Source organism: Nycticebus coucang, chromosome 12 (genome assembly GCF_027406575.1).
Source record: "Nycticebus coucang isolate mNycCou1 chromosome 12, mNycCou1.pri, whole genome shotgun sequence".
NCBI lineage: Eukaryota > Metazoa > Chordata > Mammalia > Primates > Lorisidae > Nycticebus > Nycticebus coucang.
The window spans coordinates 3,274,024-3,298,448 of record NC_069791.1 but is presented as its reverse complement, the minus strand read 5'-3'; the positions used below and the strand labels follow the sequence as shown (position 1 = coordinate 3,298,448).

Below are 24,425 nucleotides of genomic sequence, written 5' to 3'. Positions count from 1 at the left end.
GGCGCCGCGGGAGGGGACGGTTCCCCCTCCGCCGGGATGCGCCTGCGCCTGCGCCGGATGTCAGCCGGGCGGCTGCGTGGATGTGCGGCTGCGCTTCTCCCCCGCTGCGCTGCGGCGGCGGCCTGGCAGGAAGGCCGAGTGGGATGCGGCTGACGCGGAGGCGGCTGTGCTCTTCTGCCATCGCCCTGTACTGCCTCTTCTCCCTTTACGCCGCCTACCATGTGTTCTTCGGGCGCCGCCGCCAGGCGCCGGCCACGGTCGCCCGGGGCCTGAGGAAGGGGGCGGCCGCCGCGCGAGACCGGGGCGGCCGAGGTAGGACGGGGCGGCGGGGCTGGGCCGGGTGCGCTTCTCCACCTGCAGCCTCGTCGCCGGCTGTTCCGGTTCCCACTCCCCAGCCGAGGCCCGCGGCGCGCACCTGCAGCCCCTGTTACCGTAGACGGTCCCGGAGGCCGGGCCGGCGGGATGCTGCTCGGGTGGGGGCGGGGCGGGGCGCTCAGCGCGCCGAGGCGAGACACCTGTCTGCGCGTTTAAACGCAGAGCAGCGACTCGGGAAGGCCAGAGCCCTTCCTCTCCACTGTCCTGCGTTTTCACGCATCTTAGCATCAGACTCAGCTTTCCTTCTCCCTTGACTGAGAATTCCGCACCGTAGTACCTAAAGGTAGCGGACCCTACACTGTGAAGTTTTTATGCGTACGTGACATATATACCATTGATAATTACAGAAGTTAAACATTTAACCTGATCCATATTATTCATTTTTTTTTTTAAGTTTTGTTTTGAGGGAGAAAATTTTCCTCTCTCAAGTTAACATTTCATTTCTAAGGTCAGAGTAAAGATTCAATAAAAATTAAGTTGTTGATGTTCTTTTAAATTGTGTTTAGTTAAAATTTTGTTGCTCTATCGCTGAAAAGTTAAAGATAGGATGAAATTAGAGCTCTTTGACATCGAATTTAAGTGACTTGAGTTGACCTGCCCTTGGACCTCACTGTTGCTCTTTTTACAACAGAACAGCCTCCACTGGAAATGGAAGAATGGAATCCTTGGGAAGGAGATGAAAAAAATGAGCAACAACAAAGAATTAAAACTAGTCTTCAAATATTAAATAAATCCACAAAAGGAAAAACAGAACTAAGTGTACAAATCTGGAGCAAAGCTGCCATTGGTAAGTTAAAGTGTATTAATAGAAGGAAGATGTGTAAAAAGCATTGTGAAGTGTACTTTATTGATATTAAACTTGTAGCTTTTTTATCATTTATCAATTAAGGTATCATAAATTTTTTCACTTTTTGTCAGTATTTCATTTCTCTTTCCCATTATACAACATCCATGTGCAAATACACAGACATCCCATTGCTGGTCTTTAGCAGAGCACACCTTCATTTGTAGATATAGTAAGTAAGTTGTGTGACATCACCATATTGAAGTGCATATGTCAACTGAATTTTCACAAATTTGTGTATTTATTGGAACTTGATATACAAGTACAATGTGACCCTTGCCTTTGGCCAGACAAGTTTGGGAAACGCTGGAGAGACAAGTTTAAATGGGGTTCTTCATGGCAGGCCTTTCTAAGAGCCTTTAATATGCCAGTGATGGTGTTTCATAAATTCATTCATGCTTACCTACAAATACACATCCTTGGAGATTACTTCTGACCTCTGAATTTCAAGTACTTGAACCAGGCCTGGAATCATTGTGTTCTAACAATTTTTTTTTTTTTTTTTTTAACTAAAGTCTCCAATATTGATTTCTTTCCTTAAATCTCCACTTCCCCATTTTAGTTTTTAATTTATTTTATATCTTAACAGGTATTTTTGTACCCTGATTTTTCTCTCTTCAATCCAATCAGCACAAAGTAGCCAGATGAATTTTATCAAATGCTATTTTCATTTACCTGTTCCCCAGATAACGGTCATAGGATATGACATTCCTATTCAGAAGGGGAGAAAATGGAGGCAAAATTGAGTCACTGGTCTAAGCAACTTTGAAATCTGATCAGGCAAGCTCCGTTAGGATTTCAGGCCTAAGAATCATCTGTGGCTTGCAGCTTTGCCTTCTGGCCTTTTAGCTTCACCACTGGAGTCATCTTTTCTTTTTTCATGAAGGTAGCACATGTTGGCAGCTTAGCAGTTGTTTCTGCCTGTTTTCTGCTGGTAGAATTTGGGGAACCAAACAGATTTCTTTCATTTTGACCTCTCTCTTAGTTCATCCTGGCAGTGTTTCTACTAATATAACACTTTCAAAACTTTGTGGGTCTCCTGTGTATGTCACAGAATTCACTCCATTAAAAAAGAAGTTTCTCCACAGGTCTTTCCTGAGTAATCTCGTCTCTATTTCTGGCTCCTGTTGAAATGGCTGAGGAGGCTGTAAGTTTCATGCATAATCTTTTTAAGGGCCCTTTGTGTGGATGAATATTCTCATCTTCTGTATAAGCAGAACGTTGTTTAGCCACATCCTTGGCTTCCTTTTCAGAGCACACTTTTCTGATAGTAAATGTATTTTGTCACCCCTTTGGAGTCTTAATAATCTGAGAATGTTCCAAATCATGAAATTCTGGTTCCTATCTGCTTAACATTTCTCAGTCTTTTTTTTTTTTTCTCTTACATTTTACTATAATCAAGAATAAATCAGTTCGTACCTTTAACACTTTGCTTGGAACCCTCTTCAGCTAAACATCCAAGTTGATCACAAGTTCTTTCCATATAACCCAAGTTGATTACAAGTTCTTTCCATATAACTATAGGACACAGTTCAGGTAAGCTTTCTGCAGTTATGTGACAAGGTTCTCTTTCTTCCTCTTTCTAGTAACATGTTCTTTGTTGCCTTCTGACTCTTCACCAGGAGTGCATGTTAGGCGCTGCTTTAACACGCGTGTTTCTACCATATTTAATACTCAGTCTGCTGCCAACAAGTCAGGTGTTCTCTAGGATAATAACATAGGTTTTCTCTGCTGTGTGCCTCCCTTCCTTCTGAGTTCTTACTAACTGAGCTGTTAAGTTCCTTATTTCTACCTGCAGTCTATTCAGAGCAATTTAATCTCAGCTTCTGAAATTTTGTTTCTCAGAATTCTCCCAGCCTTTTCCCATTACCCAACTCTAAAGCCACTTCCACATGTTGAAGTATTTCTTCCTATAGCACCCCATTTTCCAGGTACCATAATCTGTAACTAGATAATCCATAGTTTCCAAAATCTGTCATAACAAATTACCACAAATTTAGTGGCTTAAAACAACACAAATTTATTATCTTCCGTTTCTGAAGGCAAAAGTCTTATCTGTGTCTTAGGGCTGTTACTTTTGCAGGTTGTGGAGGAGAACCCATTTCCTTGTCCTGCAGTTTCTAGAAGCTGCCTTGCTCTGACATGGGTTTCCATTCTCCCATCTTCCCTCCTCACTCTGGTCCTCCTTCCCCCATCTTGGGAGGACTCTTGTGATTACATAGGGCCCACCAGATAGCCCGTGGTGATCCCTTCACCTTGGTATTCCTGACTTAATTGTATTTTAAAAGTCTCTTTGCCATGGCAAATAACATAGTCACAGGTTCTAGAGATTAGGACATGGACGTCTTTTGTGGGAATACAAGGGAACATTGTTCTCAGTGGGAGAGCTTCATCTAATTGACCACGTTTTAAAACATGGTTGTTTTGGATGCCTTTACTACCAGGATGTAATGAGAATAGGACAAAACACATCTTTCAATGTAAATATTTTTTTTTTAAACAAAGGTTCCTGGAGGTGTTATGTGGTCTTCATACACTTATTACCTTATTGCGTGACACTGTTCTCTTATAAAAAGCATTTGTTCAGTGGAAGTCACAATAAAACACCAGGCTGCCATAAGGAGAGAGGTCCAGTGGCATTTGTCTGTGAAGGGCACCCTGCAGTCAGGAGTGTGTTCAAGTGAGGAAGGGGCGGTGTCCCCTGACAACACTGAACATGGGTGTGTACATGAGCCATAAAAAGGTGAATCCCCTGGTTAAGATAGGAAGGTAGTTGAATCATACAGTAGTATGATTATAATGCAATACATTAGTATTATCATTACAATAGTATGATTTGTAATACAATACATTTCAGAATAAGACAGGTAATAATGGTACAGTAGTAATTAGGGGATTCTGAAATCTAAAGTAAGAAGCTGGGCAGGGTGGCTCATGCCGGTAATCCTGGTAAGCACTCTGGGAGGCCAGGGTGAGTGGATTGCCTGAGCTCAGGAGTTTGAGACCAGCCTGAGCAAGAGGGAGACTCTGTCTCTCCTAAGAACAGAAAAACTGAGATGCAGAGATGGATTCTCACTATTGCCTGAGAGGATCGCTGGAGCCCAAGAGTGGGAGGTTGCTGTGAGCTGTGAAGCCACGGCACTCTACCCAGGGTGACAGCTTGAGACTCTGTCTCAAAAAATAAAAAAATAAAGTAAGAGAGGTTGTCGTCATTAATATAATTCACATTTTGCCACATTTCATCCTAAAAACTAATGAGTTCTATCTTGTTAGCCACCGTATTGATGATTTTGAACTGTTACTTAATACACAGTGAACCAAAGGGGAAAAGTGCTGGTTTCAAGTCAGATGATTCAAGAAGCAGAGCATATACTTACCTCATGCACCAGAGTGACAAGAATATAAATGTGTCTTGTTTTTGTTTTTAATTACTAGGCTTGTATCTCTGGGAGCATATTTTTGAAGGCTTACTTGATCCCACTGATGTGACTGCTCAGTGGAGAGAAGGAAAGTCAGTTGTAGGAAGAACACATTACAGGTACTACTGGTTATGCAACATTAACTTCCGGTGTGTTGCTGTGCAGTATTTTATGTGAATTCTAGAAGAAAAATGAAAAAAAATTTTTTCCCATTTTAACTTGTGATGGATATACAGAACTAAATCTCATACATATTTTTAGTTAAAGCTTACTTTGATATTTTCTTAATGAAATTGGATGTTAAAAATACTCTTTTTTTGGAATTGTCTATTTTATCTGATTATATGATAGAAAAATTTATACTCTTCCTTTTGTGACATTTGATTGGTGATGAGCATTTAATTCTATACATTGGAGGAATAATATGTAAATCTAACTTTTTAATATGATAGGCATGTTCATTTTTCGTAATACTTAAGTATCAAAGCTGTTGCTTATCAGTATTAAAATTTTTGTTCATTAAATCATACTTCATGGGAGGTGCCTGTGGCTCAGTGAGTAGGGCGCTGGCCCCATGTACCAAGGGTGGTGGGTTCAAACCCGGACCCAGCCAAACTGCAACAAAAAAATAACCGGGTGTTGTGGTGGGTGCCTGTAGTCCCAAATACTTGGGAGGCTGAGGCATGAGAATAGTCTAAGCCCAAGAGCTGGAGGTTGCTGTGAGCTGTGACGCCACAGCACTTTAGTGAGGGCAACAAAGTGAGACTGTCTCTACAAAACAAAAAAAAAAATCTTGTATGAATTCTATCATGATTAATGGTATAGATTACCACTTTTCTGCAATACTCACAAATATTTATGTAAGTAATGAATTTTTATTTTTGGCGGAGGGGATAGGGTTTCCCTGTCCTCTTGCTGGGGCTAGAGTGCAGTAATACCATCGAAGCCACTACAGCCTCAAACTGCTGAGCTCAAACACTCCTGCCTGCATCTCCTAAGAGCTGGGACTACTGGTGCTCACTCACTCACTCACCTGGTTAATTTTTCTATTTTTTTGTAGAGATGGATTCTTACTATTGCCCAGTCTAGTCTCCAACTCCTAGGCTCAAGTAATCCTCCTACCTTGGCCTACCAAAGTGCTGGGCTTTCAGGCATGAATCACTGTACCTGACTTTTATTTTTTATTTTCATTTTTTAAATTTTTTTTAAAGACAGGGTTTTACTCTCTCAGGGTGGAATGCAGTGGCATCATAGCTCACTATAACCTCAGACTTCTGGGCTCAAGGGATCCTCCCATGTCGGCCTCCTGGGTAGATGGGACTGTAGGCACACACTAGCATGCTTGGCTAATTGTTCTGGGGGGGTTTGTTTTGTAGAGACAGGATTTCTCTCTCTCTCTGTTGCCCAGGCTGGTCTTGAACCGAGGCCTCAAGTGATCCTCCCACTTGGCTTTCCACACTCCTGGGATTACAGTCATGAGTCATTGCAACCAGCCAGAAACCAATGTATTGCTAAGACTTTGTCTTTTGTTTTTATAAAATTCTTATCTGTGACTACGTATTTTCTGAATGTTTTTAGATAGAATTGAGATTATTTTTATTTAGAAAAACTGTGATAATTTTATCATGTACAATAAGGCTATTTTTGTTAGCTATTGCTTTCTTATTGAAATAAAAACATTTAAAAATATTTTTAAATGCTTATTTTACAAGCAACAAACAGTTGCTTTATTAGGGAAAATGTGATTGTGGGTTCTATTAGGATTTTATTCTTTTTTACAAAAATCAAGAGAGGAAAAGCTATAGTTAATCTCAATTTCATTTTCATTTTTACTGCAACTTTCTTTACTTTGTATATACCTGGAAAGCAATGTCATTGTTCATATCTTTTCAGTGTAATCATACTTGAAAAATAAACAGGCTTTTTAAAATCATTGATAATAGTTATATTTCCTTTTCTCTACGTTTCTGTTGATCTAATCTCTTGTAAGAGCTTATATAATAGTATTAAACTTAAAATAGTTGGATTTCGGTGTTTGAAAGTAAATGTGTATTGTGTGTTTAAATCTAATATTTTAGTATTTGTAAAGCATATCACTGAGAGTAGTTGAATAGTTTTACCCAAATACAGAATTTTTAGAAAAATTATTTAAAATTGGTAAGGAAAGCATCTTTAAGCTTAAAATTTTATAATGATAGGGAACAATTTGAACAAACAGCATTAACATCAAAAAGAAAACCAAATTTATCCCTCCCTTCTGAAATTTTACACGAGATTTTATACAGGCATACCTTAGAGAAACTGTGGGTGCCATACCAGACCACCACAGTAAAATGAGTCACAGCGCGTTTTGGTTTCCTAGTGCATATAAACGTTATGTTTACACTAGACTGTTGCCTATTAAGTGTGCAGTAGCATTGTGTCTGACGAAACAATGCACGTACCTTAATTAAAAAATACTTTTCTTGCCAAAAAAGTGCTGCCAGCCATCTGAGCGTTGAGTGAGTCATAAGCTGTCTGCTGGTGGAGGGTCTTGCCTCAGTGTTGACAGCGACTGGCTGATAGGTGGGAATCACTGAAGGTTTAGGTGCCTGTGGCAATTTCTGAAAATTAGACAACAATGAAGTTTGCCGCATCCATCTTCCTTTTACAGAAGATTTCTCTGTAGCATGCAGTGCTGTTTGGTAGCGTTTACTCACAGTAGAACTTCTTTCAAAATTGGAGTCATCCCTTTCAAACCCTGTCCCTGCTTTGTCAACTATGTTTATGAAATATTCTAAATCCTTGTTGTCATTTCAACAACATTCACAGCATCTTCACCAGAGGTGAAGAAACCACTTCTTTTGCTCATCCATAAGAAGCAACTCCTCTTCCATTCAGGTTTTAACAGATTATAGCAGTTGAGTCACATCTCCAGGCTCCACCTCTAATTCTAGTTCTCCTCCTATTTCACCCACATCTGCATTTACCTCCTCCACTCAAGTCTTAAATTTGTCAAAGTCACGTGAGGTTTTGAATCAGCTTCTTCCAAACCCCTGTTACTGTTGATATTTTTACCTCCTCCCATGAATCACTAATGTTCTTCTTAGCATCTAGAAAGGTGAATCCTTTCAAGAAGGTTTTTTATTTACTTTGCTCAGACCTATTGCAGTGGTTCTCAACTGTCCTAATGCCGCAAACCTTTAATACAGTTCCTGTGGGTCGCGACCCACAGGTTGAGAACCACTGTATTAGAGGAATCACTATCTGTGGCAGCTGTAGCCTTACAGAATGTATTTCTTAAATAAGAAGACTTGAAAGTCAAAACTACTCCCTCTTCCATGGGCTACTGGATGGATATTATGTTAGCAGGCGTGAAAACATTAATCTTGTACATCTCCATCAGAGCTCTGGAATAACCAAGTGCACTGTCAGTGAGCAGTAATATTTTGAAAGAAATCCTTTTGAGCAGTGGGTCTCAACAATGGACTTAAAATATTCAGTAACCATGCTACAAACAGATATGCAGTGACCTAGGCTTTGTTCCATTTGTAGAGCCCAGGCAGAGTAGATTCAGCATAGTTCTTAAGGGCTTTGGGATTTATGGCTTGATACTCATAGCTCAGTGGTTACGGCGCCAGCCACATACACCAAGGATAGCAGGTTTGAACCTAGCCCAGGCCAGCTAAACAGCAATGTCAACTGCAATGAAAAATAGCCGGGCATTGTGGTGGGCACCTGTAGTCCCAGCTACTTGGGAGGTTGAGGCAAGAAAATTGCTTAAGCCCAAGAGTTTGAGGTTTCTGTGAGCTGTGACACCACGGCACTCTACCAAGGGCGACATAGTGTGACTCTGCCTCAAAAAAAAAAAAAGGCCCTGGGATTATCAGAATTGTAACAAGCATTGGCTTCAACTAAAGTCACCACCTACATTAGCCCCTAACGGAAGAGTTCTTGGAAGTTTTGAAGCCAGTCATTGGCTCTTCCTCTCTAACTATAAAAGTCCTAGATGTAATCTTCTAAGACAAGGCTATTTCACCTACATGGAAAATCTGTTGTTTAGCGTAGCCGCGTTCATCATTTGTCTTAGCTAGACTTTCTGAATAACTTGCTGGAGCTTTTGCATGAGCACTTAAAGTAAAAGGAATCTTGAATCAACAAAACAAAGCAGTTGCTGTGCTCCAATGCTTTCACAAACATTACCTCAGTGAATTTTAATCCTTATATCCATCCTGTGATGTTGGTGGTTTTCCAATTTTATAAATGAAAACTCTGAGCCAGGCATGATGTCTCAGACCTACTGTCCAGTCATTTAGGAGTCTGAGAGGACGATCACATGAGCCCAGAAGTTTAAAGCCTAATGTGTGATGATTGTGCCTGTGAATAGCCTCTGTACTCCAGCTGGGCAATAGAGCAAGACCCCATCTTGAAAAAACAAAACAAAACCAAAAACCTTGATGCCCTGAGAGACTGAATGACTATTGCAGTGGTTCTCAACCTTCCTAATGTCATGGCCCTTTAATACAGGTCCTGTGGGTCGCGGCCCACAGGTTGAGAACCACTGGACTATTAAGTAATAAAAATGGGATCAAATCATGGTCTTTATCATGGTAGATTGGTCTACATCATCAGAAAGTCACCTCCAATGTTAGATATGTTTAATTTCATAATAGCATGTTGAATTCTTTTGGTTTTACAGATGGAATCTTGGTATGTTGCCCAGGCTATAGTGCAGTGGCTATTCACAGATACAGGGTTAGGGTACTGCAGTCTCTGCTTCCTAGCCTCAAGCTATCCTCCTGCCTCAGCCTCCCAAGTAGCAGAGACCACATACATGACGCTAGGCTGGCATCATGTTGAATTCTTAAATGAGATATTTATAGAGATGCTTATCTGTACTTTGAGTATGAAATTTTTTTCCTAATCTTGCTACCACTCAGTTTAACTTACCTTCCTCTTGACTTTTCAAAGTTTTTAGATTTTAATGTACTCTTTGTGATAATTTAATTACAAAGTTACCATAATCCTTTTTCTCTAGTATTTAACCTTTTTTTTTGCACATCATAAAGTGCCTAATTCTTGCTGTCTTTTAGTGCTTGACATTTTTAAAAATTGGTTTTTTTTTAAGGTTGTGTTTATCCTTCAGTGAATTTTAGGTTCAGGGAACACATACTTACAGGGTTCTCAGATGCTTTTGCTTAGAGTGAATCATGAGACCTTTTTTGCTATACTCATAATAATAAAAAGAGTGAAGTGCTACAGTAAAAGTCTCCCTGATGTTGGAACAGTGACAGAGGCAAGAAAAGGAAAAATCTCTCACCAATCTAACATAATACTATAATAGAAATAAATTAGCTTCTTGGTGTTATGTTTAGGAGGCCTCATGTGCTTTGGGAACTCAGATTTCCCTTAGCTACAGGTAGCTGTCTGCGTAACAGTAGATGTGGAGAGAAGCAGGGTGATAATAGAAAACCATAGAAGACCCCCCCGTAGCTGACCCTCTCCCTGCACTGACCACCACCTTCAGTCGGCCTGACTCTCACAGACAGACATGTACCACATATGCCTGTCGGACAGAGCCCCAGTTCCTTATGGTGGCCACCTCTGTGTGTTGACCAGTCTGTTACAGTCACTTGGGTGGCCACCTTACAGAGGTTCTACTGTCTTTAAAACTATAAGGAATAAGAACTTACTTTTGAAAAGATAAAACTGACTCACAGGACAGTAGTATGTTATTTTCTCCTCAGAACACAGTTCGTCCTAGTGAATCATAAATAGTCTGAATAAACAGGAATGTTTTAGGTTAATCATCCTTACCTAAAAAGAACTTGTAGATAGATAAGAATAGAGCAGCAAGTAAGCAACTTCTTATAACATCCAAAGACTGTTTAATAAGATAAATGCCGTTTCTTGAATCAGTCATCTGCTGGTGACTCATCTCTTAAATTGGGCATCAACTCCAGGGAGAGGAAACTCTTGGTTACAGGGCTGTGAATGACTTCAGAGAAAGGAGCTCTCCAGGAACCAGAGTTTCTCATGGCCGTTCTGTAGGTAATAGCTTTTTGTTTTCCATGTACATTCCACTAGGATTCCAGGGGCTGTGTCAACCTAGCTGAGCCTGCGTTTCCGAATACCCTGTCGCAGGCGGAGTTTCCACAGCTGGAGCTTCAGCCCCCGCTCCCGTTCCCACTCTTTGTCAATGTCTGGCAGTTACAGGACACTCAGATCCCTAATTACAGCCCACTCTTTCTTCTTTTCATTACTGGAAATGAGAAATTGTTTTTCTACAGTTGCAATTCTTACTAAATTGTTAGTTATGTTGCTTAAAACTTTGACTAAACTAAAATATCATTGCTACTTAGTTTTGGCAAATGTATTTATACTGGTATTGAATGCATGAGTCTTCAAACATCAAGCTACTCAGTAGTTTTAGAGATCTGACTATTCATTAGTTCACTCTCAGTAAGTACTTGCTGAGCATTAATCCTGAGTCTTCCACCCTCCCTGGTCTGTGGCATGAGACATTAGTGTCTCCTCCCACATTCACATAGCTGGAGGTGGTAGTGGATTTGTGTATAAATGACTAATTTATATATTCCATGGAACACTGAAAGGAATATCTTAATATCTTATTTCTAAAGGACCCTTTTATAGTTACCACTGTGAAAAATGCCCACCTGGTCAGCAAAGTCTATAAAAGCAAGATTTTATGGTGATCCCACCCGTGGAGTTAAAACACCTGGGTTTTTAAGTGTAAATGTATAGGTGATAGAACAAGCCGCAGAGAACTAAAAGTATATTTTAAAAGAATCAAAATATCGGCCATTCACGGTGGCTCACACATGTAATCCTAGCACTCTGGGAGGCTGAGGCAGGAGGGTCCTTTGAGCTCAAGAGTTCGAGACCAGCCTGAGCAAGAGCGAGACCCCGTCTCTACTAAAAATGGAAAAACTAGCCAGGCATTGTGGTGGATGCCTGTAGTCCCAGGTACTCGGGAGGCTGAGGCAAGAGAATCGCTTGAGCCCAGGAGTTTGAGGTTGCTGTGACTTAAGACATCACAGTACTCTACCCAGGGCAGCTGAATGAGACTCAGTCTCAATAAAAAATGAAAGGAGAGAGTGTATTCCCAGCAGAGGTAATATCAGAGGCTTATACTGATAGAGCTAGGTTTGTGCGTGGAATTGCAGACCAGTCAGGATCCCTAGAGTGCGAAGGTAAGGGAGGGGAGCTGAGACGGAGAACCTGGGCCAGGGCGATGGCCATGGGTCTGGTGTGTACCATGCTGAGGCTCTCGGACTTGATTCTTGGGCAGTGAAAAGCAATTGAGAATGATTAGGCAGGAGAGCAGTGCTGTCCAGATTTCTCTTTTGTATAGATTTCTCTAGCAGCCGTATGAAAAAAATGATGTAAAGGAAACAACTTGGTGCAGGCAGAGCAGGTGAAAGATTGGAAGTATCTGGAAGAGAGACAGTGAAGGGAACTACCAGAATTTAGGAAATAATTAGATAGGAGAATGAGAAAAACAAACCTGGCAAGTCCCCGGTTTCCGGCTTGCGTGGCTGGTACTGTTGTGCCTCCGTGCAGAGCTGGATGGGTGAGTTCACGCCCCTCTGCCCACAACATACCTGTCCTCCTCCTCAGCAGACAGAAAACTTCTTTCAGTTAAAAACTTTTTTTAACTTTTTTGACTAAATTACAAAATGTTTTCTTCCATTTTAATGCATTTTTTACTTAAGATTTTTAACTTATTTGAAATATTCAGGCAGGATGCAGTGGCTCACACCTGTAATCCTAGCATTCTAGGAGGCCAGGAGTTTGAGATCAGCCTGAGAAAGAGCAGGACCTTGTCTCTACCAGTACAGCACCTGTAGTCACAGCTACTCAGGAGACTGAGGCAGGAGACTCGCTTTAGCCCAGGAGTTTGAGGTTGCAGTGAGCTGTGACGGCACCACTGCACTGTACCCATGGTGACAGAGTGAGTCTCTGTCTCAAAAATAAATAAGTGTTTGAAAATTTTGAAATATTCAGTAGTCAAATTTTACAAGCTCATTGATTTTAAAATTATAGTTTTCTTTTTAAGATAAATTTATAACAAAATACTCTTTAAAGTGGGTATAGTAATAACTCATGGAACATTTCGAAAAGGTAACATTTTTAATCACTCATAATTCTATTTTGCTCATTACTCCAAAAACAAAGGTTTTACACTTAGCACTTTATCACGTCTGCTTCCAGCCTTTTTTCTATTTACATTATAATTAAAACTATGCTATAATTTTACATAATATTCTTCCTTGCTTCTTTATATATTTTAATAATAGCTAACATTGAGCAGGGTGTGGTGGCTTGTGCCTGTAATCCTAGCGCTCTGGGAAGCTGAGGTGAGTGGATTGCTTAAGCTCAGGAGTTCAAGACCAGCCTGAGCAAGAGCAAGACCCCGTCTCTAAAAACTAGCTGGGTGTTGTAGCAGGCACCTGTAGTCCCCAGCTACTTGGGAGGCTGAGGCAAGAGGATTGATCGCTTGAGCTTAAGAGTTTGAGGTTGCTGTGAGCTGTGACACTACAGCACTCTATGGAGGGTGACAAAGTGAGACTCTGTCCCCCCAAAAACAATAGCTAACATTTATTGAATAGAACTTTTGTACCAGATACCATTTTACCAGCTCTTTTTTACTTCCTTTATCTTTATAACCTACTCCTCCCCCCCAACCAAATTAGTTTTGTTACCCATATGTGATTTCATTCTCCTTGTATCTTTAAATCACAAGCTTACCTGTCTCTCTGCCTTTTTTCCACATTGCTTCTATTTCCTGGGATGCATTTCAACTTCAACCTTTCTCTCTCATCCCCTTTGATCTGAACTACCTTGGCAATTTCATTCTCTATCAATGTGGTGTTTAATATATAGTCTCATGCTATTGTTTATTGAACTGTAAAATATAGGTGTTTATTATCTATATTATGCTTATATAAAGCAACGAACAAATCTATACAGTTTGAAAAATAGGCCTCCAAGTCATACCAAAATCATGTCAAAGATGTGCAATAACAGATATTTTGCTCAGGGCATAAAGACTCGTATTTATTTTAGTTCCTTTTGTTATAAGTTTCAAACATTTTTTTACATGTATTACTGTCTTACCTCTTAGAAATTAAAATACTATTAGAGAATTATCAACATGAGATTCTGTCCTCCCCAAAAATGAAGATGAATTAAATGTATTTTTTATACTTACTGTATGTTAGTGAAAAATATTTCAATGACATTGGTTGTTCTAGGAAATATATAATGAAAATGTGGTCTATGAAATGTGTATTTTATCCCTTTTATGAAAACTTTTTAAAATGCAGTTTATCAAGATTATCCTTAATAAAATGTTGTATCTGCTTTAAAAAATAACATAAAAGTTCGTGACGTTCATGGTCTTAGTGTCCCCACTCTGCCGGGTCTTTCTGGGATGCGGGAGCTTCGCGAAAGTCCCAGAACCTCGCTCAGAGTTCCCTTTCCTTCTTTCATGACATTGACCTCGTGTTAGAAAGGAGGACTGGAAAGCTTCTCATGCCCTAAGAATTACGCCTACAATTCTAAAGGAAACATATTTGTATAGTATCAATAATAAATATTTTAAACATATTTTAATTATAATAATATCCCTAAATTGTTTTCTAGCCCCTCAGATTCTGCAAATTATCTAAATTTCTAAACTGTTACTGAGCCATTACCCACCTTCAGTGCCAGATGCTGCCAAGGCAAACTCAGAATACCGTCCTGACCTGTTAATTTCAGAATAATGTCGTTTACGTCACATGGTACATGCACACACCAAAATACGTATTTTGAGTTTTAACTACATGTAATTTCTACTTACTCTAGTATTTCTTATCCACCATGGTGTAAAGTAACTTAAGCTCTGAATTTAGAACTTGGTTCAAACTTGGCTTCAGCAGTTATGGGTCATGCAGCTAAAATCTGTTTCTCAGGTGCAGGGGGGGAACACTGTACTGTACAGTGTTGTGGGAGTTCAATGATGACCCATGGAAAGTGTTGATGTGTCATGTATGTGACTCTAATATAAAAGGTGTGTTTAACAAATGTTCGGCTTTCCTTTCCCTAACAATAAGAAGCAATAAAAGTAGGATTTGGCATGTTTGTACTGAAGATTAAAAGATTATAGCAAAATGTAAAGAGATGTTTCAAGCAGGATGTAAAGAATCCAGGACTAGTGTGACTAATTTTAAGATAAATTAGACGCAGTGGCAGGACTCCTGCCTGTACAGCACTCTTAGCACTCTGAGAGGCCAAGGCAGGGAGATCACGTGAGGAGTTAGAGACCAGCCTGAGCAAGAGTGAGATCTGTCTCTACTAAAAATAGAAAAAATTACCTGGGTGTTGTGGCACATGCTTGTAGTCCGAGGTATTTGGGAGGCTGAGGTAGGGTTTAAGGTTGCAGTGAGCTATGATGATGCCTGTGCATTCTAGCAGAGGACAAAATGAGACTATGTCCCCCCCAAAATGAAGATGAATTAAATGTATTTTTTATACTTAGTGTATGTTAGTGAAAAATATTTCAATGATGTTGGTTGTTCTAGGAAATATATAATAAAAATGTGGATTATGAGATGTGTATTCCTTTTATGAAAACTGTTTTAAGTACAGTAAAAACAGAGTAATACAATAAATTCCCATTTACCCACACTCAGAACTAACAAATTCCAGCTGTCATACTTGCTTCAGATACTTAACTTTCTTCTTAAAAGAATTAAATATTTCTAGTAAATACTTCCAACAGCGGTGAAGCTCTCTTTGTACTCTTCCCCAGTCCCCATCCTCCTCTGTTTAGTCTACAGTAGCACCTCTGTCGGGTGACCGCCCAGGTCCTGTTGCAAGCTGGTGAGCATACGAGGTGGTCACCATGAGGAGTGAGGCTGCTGTCCTGACATGCACATATGGTGCACGTCCGGTGTGTGGGGATTAGGTCAACTCAGGGAGGGGTCGGCTGTGGAGGTCCCGCTTTGCTAAGAGCTTAAATTCTAGCCAGCACTTAACTTGAGTGTTGTTTAAAAAAACAAAAAAAGCTGCTGCATTTCTGATAATACAAGTTGATCTGGCTGCAACCAAAGCTTCCCATTAATCGACAGCTATGTGCCGTCATCCAAACTTATTTAAAAGAACTTGTATTATGGAAACTTTATTTCTAGAAAGAATATGGATTAAATGTCATTGTAGATTCTGTGTAAAATGATTAAGAACTGATACCAAATACCTTTGTGTTCTGTTCCTGTTTGTCTCTTCGTTCTCTTATTTTTGGCAGCTTCATCACTGGTCCAGCTGTAGTACCAGGGTACTTCACTGTGGATGTGAATAATGTGGTACTTATTTTAAATGGAAGAGAAAAAGCAAAGATCTTTTATGCCACCCAGTGGTTACTTTATGTACAAAATTTAGTACAAATTAAAAAACTCGAGCATCTTGCTGTTGTTTTGCTTGGAAATGAGCGTTGCAATAATGAATGGATAAACCCCTACCTCAAAAGAAATGGGGGCTTCGTGGAGCTGCTTTTCCTTGTATATGACAGTCCCTGGGTCAATGACGTGGATGTTTTCCAGTGGCCTTTAGGAGTAGCCACGTAAGTATAAAGTAAGATTATACCTTTCCAGACTCTCAAGGTTGTGTTTTAAATTGTAACAAATGTAGTTCTTCTGGGATCCTGAAAGCCAGCTGCAGCCTTTCCCAGAGGCAGAAGCAGGGTGTGGTCTCGTGCTTTAGTGACGATGATGATGTTTTGGGGGTATTTTATCTTTTCTTTAAAAGTCTTTATTCCTATATCTTCAAATTTGTTCATATCTGCATTTAACATGTAACCACGTGTCTCAGTGAATAGGAAATACAGTCTTCTCTCTGTAAGCTTCGCTTCCCCACAGACCTGTGCAAGTCCCCTGCTCTAAGCCAAAAGGTCAACTTCGAATTGAAAGATCCCTGAACCAAGTTTGTAGGAGGTAACATGCAAATAAGGGGAGAGGGAGAGAACTCCTTTGTCAACAGCAAACATACGTATACACTGCTACCCACTGAATGGAAGACCTGGAGGAACACGGTGGTAACAAAACACCCACATTAAGTTTAAAAAAAAGTCTTGAAGGAAGTAATTTGATTTTACAGTGGTTTAAACCCTTTCCAGTCCAGATTTTCTGCCACCTGAATATTCCCCAGCTCTTATTTATTTTGGGCTGGAAACAAGTTGGCACATTACTCGTAATTTTCCTAAAATTTTATATGAGCTCACCTGATGATTTTGTTATCTATTTTAGGTTACATAAAATAATTTGTTTTTGTTCATTTTGCTTATAATTTTCTTGAGTGTGACACTTCTTGAAGCCGTCTCCAGGATGAAGCCCAGACTTCTCTCACACATCTCCCAGTAGAAAATGGTTTCTCACTTCTGTCTTTCTCATTGCTTCTGTTGCAAACCATGTGATCCTTTGTTGATTTTTTATTCAGTTTGCATTATAAAAATGCATCTTCCCATATAGCCTTTCCTCTTCTCTTGAATCTCTGTTCCCCACACTGCTCACAAGCTGAGCGACAAGATTTCCCCTGTAAGGAAGGTGTGTCTGCCCTTCCCTCCCCTCTCCTTACCTAAGGAGTAAAGGGGGAAGCCATTCACAGCTGTCACTCCATCATCCAGAAGAATTGTTTCCACCATTTGTAAGACCTCCTTGTAAACTGTAACACCCACAGTACTGATCATCTCTGTCTATTCTTCCCATAAACTTTGTGCATTCTAAAATTATTGGTTTTCCAAATTGAACAAGGCTGTTAGTTTCTGTGCCCCGTCATCAACATGTCTGAGGCCAAAGACTGTACTCAGCATCATCACTCACTCTGAGGTTAAAGACTGTACTCAGCATCATCTCTCAGTCTGAGGCCAAAGACTGTACTCAGCATCATCACTCACTCTGAGGTTAAAGACTGTACTCAGCATTGTCACTCACTCTGAGGCCAAAAACTGTACTCAGCATCATCACTCACTCTGAGGTTAAAGACTGTACTCAGCATCGTCACTCACTCTGAGGTTAAAGACTGTACTCAGCATCATCACTCACTCTGAGGTTAAAGACTGTACTCAGCATCGTCACTCACTCTGAGGCTAAAGACTGTACTCAGCATCATCACTCACTCTGAGGTTAAAGACTGTACTCAGCATCATCACTCACTCTGAGGCCAAAGACTGTACTCAGCATCGTCACTCACTCTGAGGCCAAAAACTGTACTCAGCATCATCACTCACTCTGAGGTTAAAGACTGTACTCAGCATCATCACTCTGATGGCAGGAGAGACACAACTCCTGTTCCTGAAGATCAAGTGGAAAATCCTACCTAGAAACCATAACTGTCCTTGTGCCATGTATTTTCATTTTATGCAATTCCCAAGATCCCGATGTCTTCTGACATTGAAGCAGAATAGGAGAATCGTGTCAGATGTCAAGAGGTCCGACATGGGACTGGAAAATTAATGTACCAATCAGATGCTTAATGGCTGTAAATGTGTCTGCAACTAAAACTAAAAGAGGATTATGGGAGTTGGGAATGCGAGTTAGATACTGATGCTCTTCGAGCTTTGAAGATGTCATTGCATAAGGAAAATGTGGGAAGCACTGTTGCTGATAATTACATGTACTCCTAGTGTCGTGCGTGGAGATCACTGTCTCCAGGGTAGACACTCTGCTAGGCATGCTTTCTCCTTGTAGAAGGAGAGTGGATGAGTTACTTTTTAGTTTTGAAACCTCATGCATAGGATAGATTTTCAAGTTTATTAGGGTTACCCTAAAGAGAAATTTAGCAGAGAACGGTAATTACACTTTTTAAGAAAACAATGATAGAGTCTATATAATTTATGGTTAAAAAAAATTAAAAGGGGTATTATATCAAAAGCACACCATACTGTTGGGTTTGGGACTGGCTGAATTTGCACAGATTCCTTCTGTGTAATGAGGGTTTAATTAAATAATAGCTGAGGTTTCTCTGTATGCTTTCTCCAGCTATGAAATGGAAAATGTATTTTTTACTTCCAGTTAATAGAAGGTTGACTTTAAGATACTTAGCACGTGTAGGAACACTCAGACCTCCTGAGGGCAGGGGCTTCTGTCCAGAGCCCAGAGCAGCGCCTGCACAGAGGCGCTCAGTGAATCCCTGTCGGGTGTGTGGATTAGGAAGTATTCCGCTGATGTGATTCTTCAGAATCAGACATTTTATGCATTATTCCATCCCTGGCTACTGGATCTGGCCTTAGACTGCTGCCTAGTAAGCAAATGTCCCCAGGGAAACATTAATAAGACGTATTCCCAGGCCTATTCCTACAACATTCTGACTCAGGAAGTTTGGAGTAGGACCAGACAAAAAGATACTTGTTAAGTAAACCCAGAGTAAAGACCCTCTGAAAAATCTCTCACTTGCAAAGAGCTTGTATTTGTAAATTGTTTGTAGTAACACTGTATAGGCTGTTCATACAGTACAGGGTGAAACTCTTGGTAATTCTGGTATTGCTGGACTAGGCCAGGACCTTTCCCAAGAATCACTAGTTCTCAGTTGGGGCAATTTTGTCCACCAGGAGGTATTTGGTAATGTCTGGAGACATTTGTGGGGGTTGCAACTGGAGGGAGGTTTTCACAACTGGCATCTCAGGAGTAGAGCCCAGGACGCTGCTGGCTCTCTGCGTTGAGGCACAGGAAAGCCTGCACGGCAGAAGGCAATCCCCAAGGGGAGCAGGTGACACTGCACAGAGCTCTGCCCTCTAAGGAAGGCAGCCTCCCAGGGGAGCAGGCCACGGTACCAGAGGTCTACCCTCTCATGCAGGCTGTTTCAGCACAGTTTGATCTTGCTATTTCCCAACACCCGTAAGAATAGCTACTTGCAGCAGGCCTCTCCTGTGTGGCATACAAAGGATTTTTGTTTTAATAAACTTGAAAAGCCCTTGAGATTAATGTTCCAGAGCCTTTTGCTATAGCGGTATATGTTCTATAATCTTTTTCCTTAACTGAGAACTTATAATTGTACTTGTTTACAGGGAACAGTGTGATATTTTGAAATGTTTACAATGTGGAATGATTACGTTAGGCCAATTAACAAATCCATCACCTCACGCACTTATCATTTTCTGTGGCGAGAACGTTTAAAATCTCTTTGAGCAGATTTGAACTATACAGCACATTGTTATTTATGACAGTGACCGTTCTGTGCCATAGATCACTGGAGCTGACTGCTGTATCCTGCACACCCTTTGCTCAGCGTCTCCCCCATCCCCCCCAACCCCAGAGTGTTCTGTAAAACATTTGTTAAATCCTGGCCCTTGTGAGTGTAGGGTCTAGAGGTCAGCATGCCTAGCAGCTGAAGGTGAGTGATGGAAGTTAACGTGGAAAGAAAACAGCTTCAAGCCCAAAATCTCTGTGACAGTTTTTGAAGAGAGGTCAACATGCGGTTCTTTTTCTTTTTTTTTTTTTCTTAAGTCTGTAGATTCAGGGACTTTCCCAAAATAAGCATGGGAAGCTACAGTTTGAGATTTAGAAATGGTATTTTGAGTCTTTTCTGTGTACCTGCCACCTAGGAGGCTGGGCTGAGACCCGTGTATGCTGGTTTTCCAGGTACAGGAACTTCCCTGTGGTGGAGGCGAGTTGGTCGCTGCTGCATGATGAGAGGCCGTATTTATGTAACTTCCTGGGCACCGTTTATGAGAATTCCTCCAGACAGGCACTAATGGACATTTTGAAACAAGACGGGAACGATAAGCTCTGTTGGGTTTCAGCAAGAGAACAGTAAGTTCTATGCTTATTTGGCCCCTCCATCGGTCCTCCACGCTGACGGATGCTTTCTCTGGAAGCAAAGGTTTCCTAAGAGGCGTGTTGCATTGTTGGTACGGCAGTGAGCATGGCTTGTGGTACACTCTGTGTGTACCAGCCTGTCCCAGGAAGACACACTGGTTATCGAAGCTGTACGGAAACTGCATGCATTCTAAATGGGAGAGCTTCTGGTGGCTGTGGTCTGTCTTGCAGAGGAACACTAGTAACTGCCATTCACAAATGACAATCGTTAGGGTTTCCTAAGTAATGGCTGCTGGTTACACAGGAGATTGTAAATGGCTGTGGGTCTCAACTGCATCCCTGCCCTGTCCAGCAGACCAGGTGGTGTCCAAGACTGCCCACAGTGCTTCTCCCATGTCCAGGAAGGAGACTGCCGCCGTCCTGAGGGCGGGACCATGCATTTGTCTTTGAATCCCCCGATCTGACATTAGGCCTTGCCCGAGATAGGTGTAGGGTAAATGGTGAGTGGATGGATGGAGGGGCAGCCTTAGTTAAGGCTAACTCTCCTCTATCTTTATATAGTAATCAGGCAACTGGTGTTCATGGAGTTGAGGAAGTAAATTTGTAATCATTTACCTTGTTTTTAAATGAACAAATGGAGTATAAAGCAGAGTCATCAGGGAAGTAATGCCTACAAAGTCTGTCTAGATCTCAAAAGTTACATTTTTAATTTTTAAATTAAAAGAATTTAATTTTTTAATCATAACAGGTACTCTCTCAAGAATGCATAGCTCCCAACTCTACTGTTCATGTAACAGACCATATTAACAGTAGCTACAATGTTAACATGTTCAGTCACACTAACAAGCAATGATTGTTTGCCAGGAACCATTTTACCCACAGCAAATACAAGAGAACAGGGAGCAAAGCAAAGTGTGTGTCCTCCTGGAGCTCACAGGGGGTTGGAGGAGACAAGTACAATGTATCGTATGTCAGAAGGTCTGACCCAGTCTGAGAACTAAGCAGCAAAAGGCCTGGAGGGCTGGGGGAGTGTGTCCAGAAAGGCTTCAGTCAGATGAGCGTGGCTCTAACTTGAAACAGGTGCGGGAGGGGCCTCGTGTGTGTTTGGGAGAAGATACTCCAGGCAGAGGGATGAGCACCTACAGAGACCCTAAGGCAGGTGTAGGGACAGTGGGCAGGTGTCTGGAGAGGAATGAGTGAGGACAGGGCAGAACACTGAAAGTCCATCAGGGACACATTGTTAAAACTCCTCTCATACTACCAAACCAGAGGTCGCGTAGGCGTCCTTAATACCCCTAGTTGTGAGTCTCATGGCAGCAGACAAAACCATCCATTGCCCTTAGTCTCTGAAATCATACCCTGACTGTTTGGTTTCTCCCCTGATTTGAAGAGTGTAGCTCCGGGATCACTCTCACGGTGTCTCTGACCTGCTCTGGCTTCACTTCTCGGTGCTTCCCAGTGCTCCGTCCATGGTCCTTCCTCCTGGGTCTCTGCAGCTCCTCCACTCCTCTCCCTCTGGGCTGAGCCTCTGCCTGACCACGCTGTGCCCGTCATGCTCATTTCCTGGACTTTGTCACTCACATCCTGCCGCCTTTGTCTCTGTCACTGGCTTAACTTGGTCCAGCTCGTTCCCTGTGATAATCTGACTTGGGGAATCCATTCTTCCCACTGCTCTTCCCTTGTCCTTTACTCCTCTTTGTTTTTTCTTTACTCAACTTAGATTTCGTGGTCACTTGCACTCATGACTATGATTTACATATGTGCCCCCAGCTGCCCCGTCCCATATGGTAAACCCAAACTGTGGTTAAACCCAGCTCTGCCTGTTCTGCCCCTGCACCCGTGCAGGTGAACACCATTGGAGAAAGGTGCAAATCAGTGGGGATTTAAACACATGGCCTTGAATCTCAGGAGACCACACGATGTTACATTTCTCTGTCCACAAACTCCCCTAGAAGGCCGTTCATGCCTCTGTCCAAACATCAACACTTCCCCCAGCCTTTTGTGCTTAGGACCCTATTCCTTGCTTCACTGAGAAAGCAGGGCCAGTGAGGACGGGACATCTAGCTTCTGAACCAGTCTCCTGGCTCCACCTTTGCCCCTGTGCCATCTGTTCTAATGCAACAGCTGGATTAATTCTGATAAAACCCATGTCTGGTCATGTCAGCCCCAGATCAAAACCCTGCGTGATAGACCCCCCGTGACTATGCAGACCTTATCTTTTGCACCTGTGCCCCTCGGTCACTCCTGCAGCCACCCTGGCTTCCTGCTGCCCCTGAGCGTGCCCACCATGTGCTGTCTGCCCCTCCCCCGTGGCTTCACTGCATCCTCTGCGGGTCTGTGCAGTCTGGCCTCACCCCCAGCTCCACACTCAGACATAACTGTAGCAAACCTTCCCTGGCCACTTAAGATTGCGCCTCTACTCCTCAGGAGTGCCCTCCCCGCTTCCTTCTAAACAGGAAGTGACTGACCTGGTGACTCCCTGTCTTCCATCTCCACCAGCAGAACTGGAGTAATCACTGCTCAGGAGCAGGGGCAGGGAGGGCCTGGGACTCAGAAAATGCGCTACTTAGAGTTATGGTGACCCCAGGTTGTGTGGACCCACAGCTAGTTCCTGTGACCCCTGGTTGTATAGACACACAGCTACAAAATGTTCTTATCCTTAAATAGTTCTAAGAAATCTGTTCAGGCCGAGATTGCAGATAGCCCTTACACCACCATCCCTGTGATTTGTTCACCATTTCTGAAACTGATTTTATTACGAGATGGGGTCTTTTCTGTCACAGAATACGTACCTAGCAAAGTGAAAGCAGCAATGGTCTTCCCCATTTTCTAGGTGGCAGCCGCAGGAGACGAATGAAAGTCTCAGGAGCTACCAGGAGGCCCTGCTGCAGAGCGACCTCACGCTGTGCCCCGTGGGCGTGAACACCGAGTGCTACCGCATCTACGAGGCCTGCGCGTCAGGCTCGGTGCCCGTGCTGGAGGACGTGATGACCACAGGCAGCTGCGGGAACGCGTCCGGGCCCCGTCCCTCCCCCCTGCGGCTCCTCAAGGCCATGGGTGCCCCCTTCATCTTTATCCAGAACTGGGAGGAGCTGCCTGCTGTTTTAGAAAAAGAGAAAACTATAACTTTACAAGAAAAGATTGAAAGAAGAAAAATGTTACTTCAGTGGTATCAACACTTCAAGTCAGAGCTGAAAATGAAATTTACTAATATTATAGAAAATTCATTTTTAACGAGTAATAAACCTTAATTGTTTGATTATCATTTTGAAGTAAGATGCGATTTTTAAAATCAGTGCCACTACTGGGTGAATGTGTTTGTGTGTGTGTGTGTTTATAAATGTTTAAGGGGCCCTTGTAATAGAACCCTGTTAAGGTACCCTGGGTTACATACATTAACCTTGGTGAAGTGCTCCCTTACAGGGCCACTCCCTGTACAGGCTATAAATGTAGCTCATATTCATTTCTACAAAGGTGAACGATTACACATCTATCAACTTTTCTCACCCAGTCAAACCCACTCTAAAATGGTGGCTACCAGGGGCTGGGGCACTTGGCTGAGGTGTGGGGGACAGGGTAGGTACTGGTTAAAGAATGCAAAATTTCAGTTAAGAAAATAAATTCAAGAAATCTATTGTACAACACGGTGGCCACTGTTAATAACAATATATTGTGTTTGCAGGGGGCAGTTTTTTTGAGACAAAGACTTGCTCTTTTGCCCCGGCTGGAGTGCCATGGCAGCATCACAGCTCACAGCAACTTCGAACTCCTGGGCTCAAGCGATCCTTCTGCTTCAGCCTCCCGTGTAGCAGGGACTACCGGTGTGCACCACCACACCTGGCTGATTTTTCTATTTTTATAAAGACAAGGTATTTAGTAAAGATGGTGTCACTCAGGCTGGTCTCAAACTCCTGAGCTCAAGTGATCCTCCCATCTTGCCCTCCCAGAGTGCCAGGATTACAGATATGAGCCACGACAACAGGCCTTGTATTT

The 24,425-nt window shown here is 42.1% G+C and overlaps 1 protein-coding gene across 1 annotated transcript; it reads left to right on the top strand.

The window, feature by feature from the left end:
- The first annotated feature begins 36 nt into the window (after positions 1-36).
- On the top strand, positions 37-23,697 carry RXYLT1 (ribitol xylosyltransferase 1). Its single transcript, XM_053556752.1, has 6 exons — positions 37-312; positions 1,007-1,162; positions 4,655-4,757; positions 15,929-16,243; positions 20,256-20,426; positions 23,266-23,697. The coding sequence occupies exons 1-6, from the start codon at positions 81-83 to the stop codon at positions 23,681-23,683; spliced, it is 1,395 nt and encodes a 464-aa protein (XP_053412727.1). The 5' UTR covers positions 37-80; the 3' UTR covers positions 23,684-23,697.
- Positions 23,698-24,425: the final 728 nt, after the last annotated feature.

Bases quoted from the DNA above. Each gene is read 5' to 3' on its own strand.
- RXYLT1 (XM_053556752.1), top strand. From the start codon at position 81: ATGTGCGGCTGCGCTTCTCCCCCGCTGCGCTGCGGCGGCGGCCTGGCA. The intron at 1,163-4,654 runs GTAAGTTAAAGT...TTTAATTACTAG, and splicing joins CTGGAGCAAAGCTGCCATTG to GCTTGTATCTCTGGGAGCAT. The intron at 16,244-20,255 runs GTAAGTATAAAG...CTGGTTTTCCAG, and splicing joins TGGCCTTTAGGAGTAGCCAC to GTACAGGAACTTCCCTGTGG.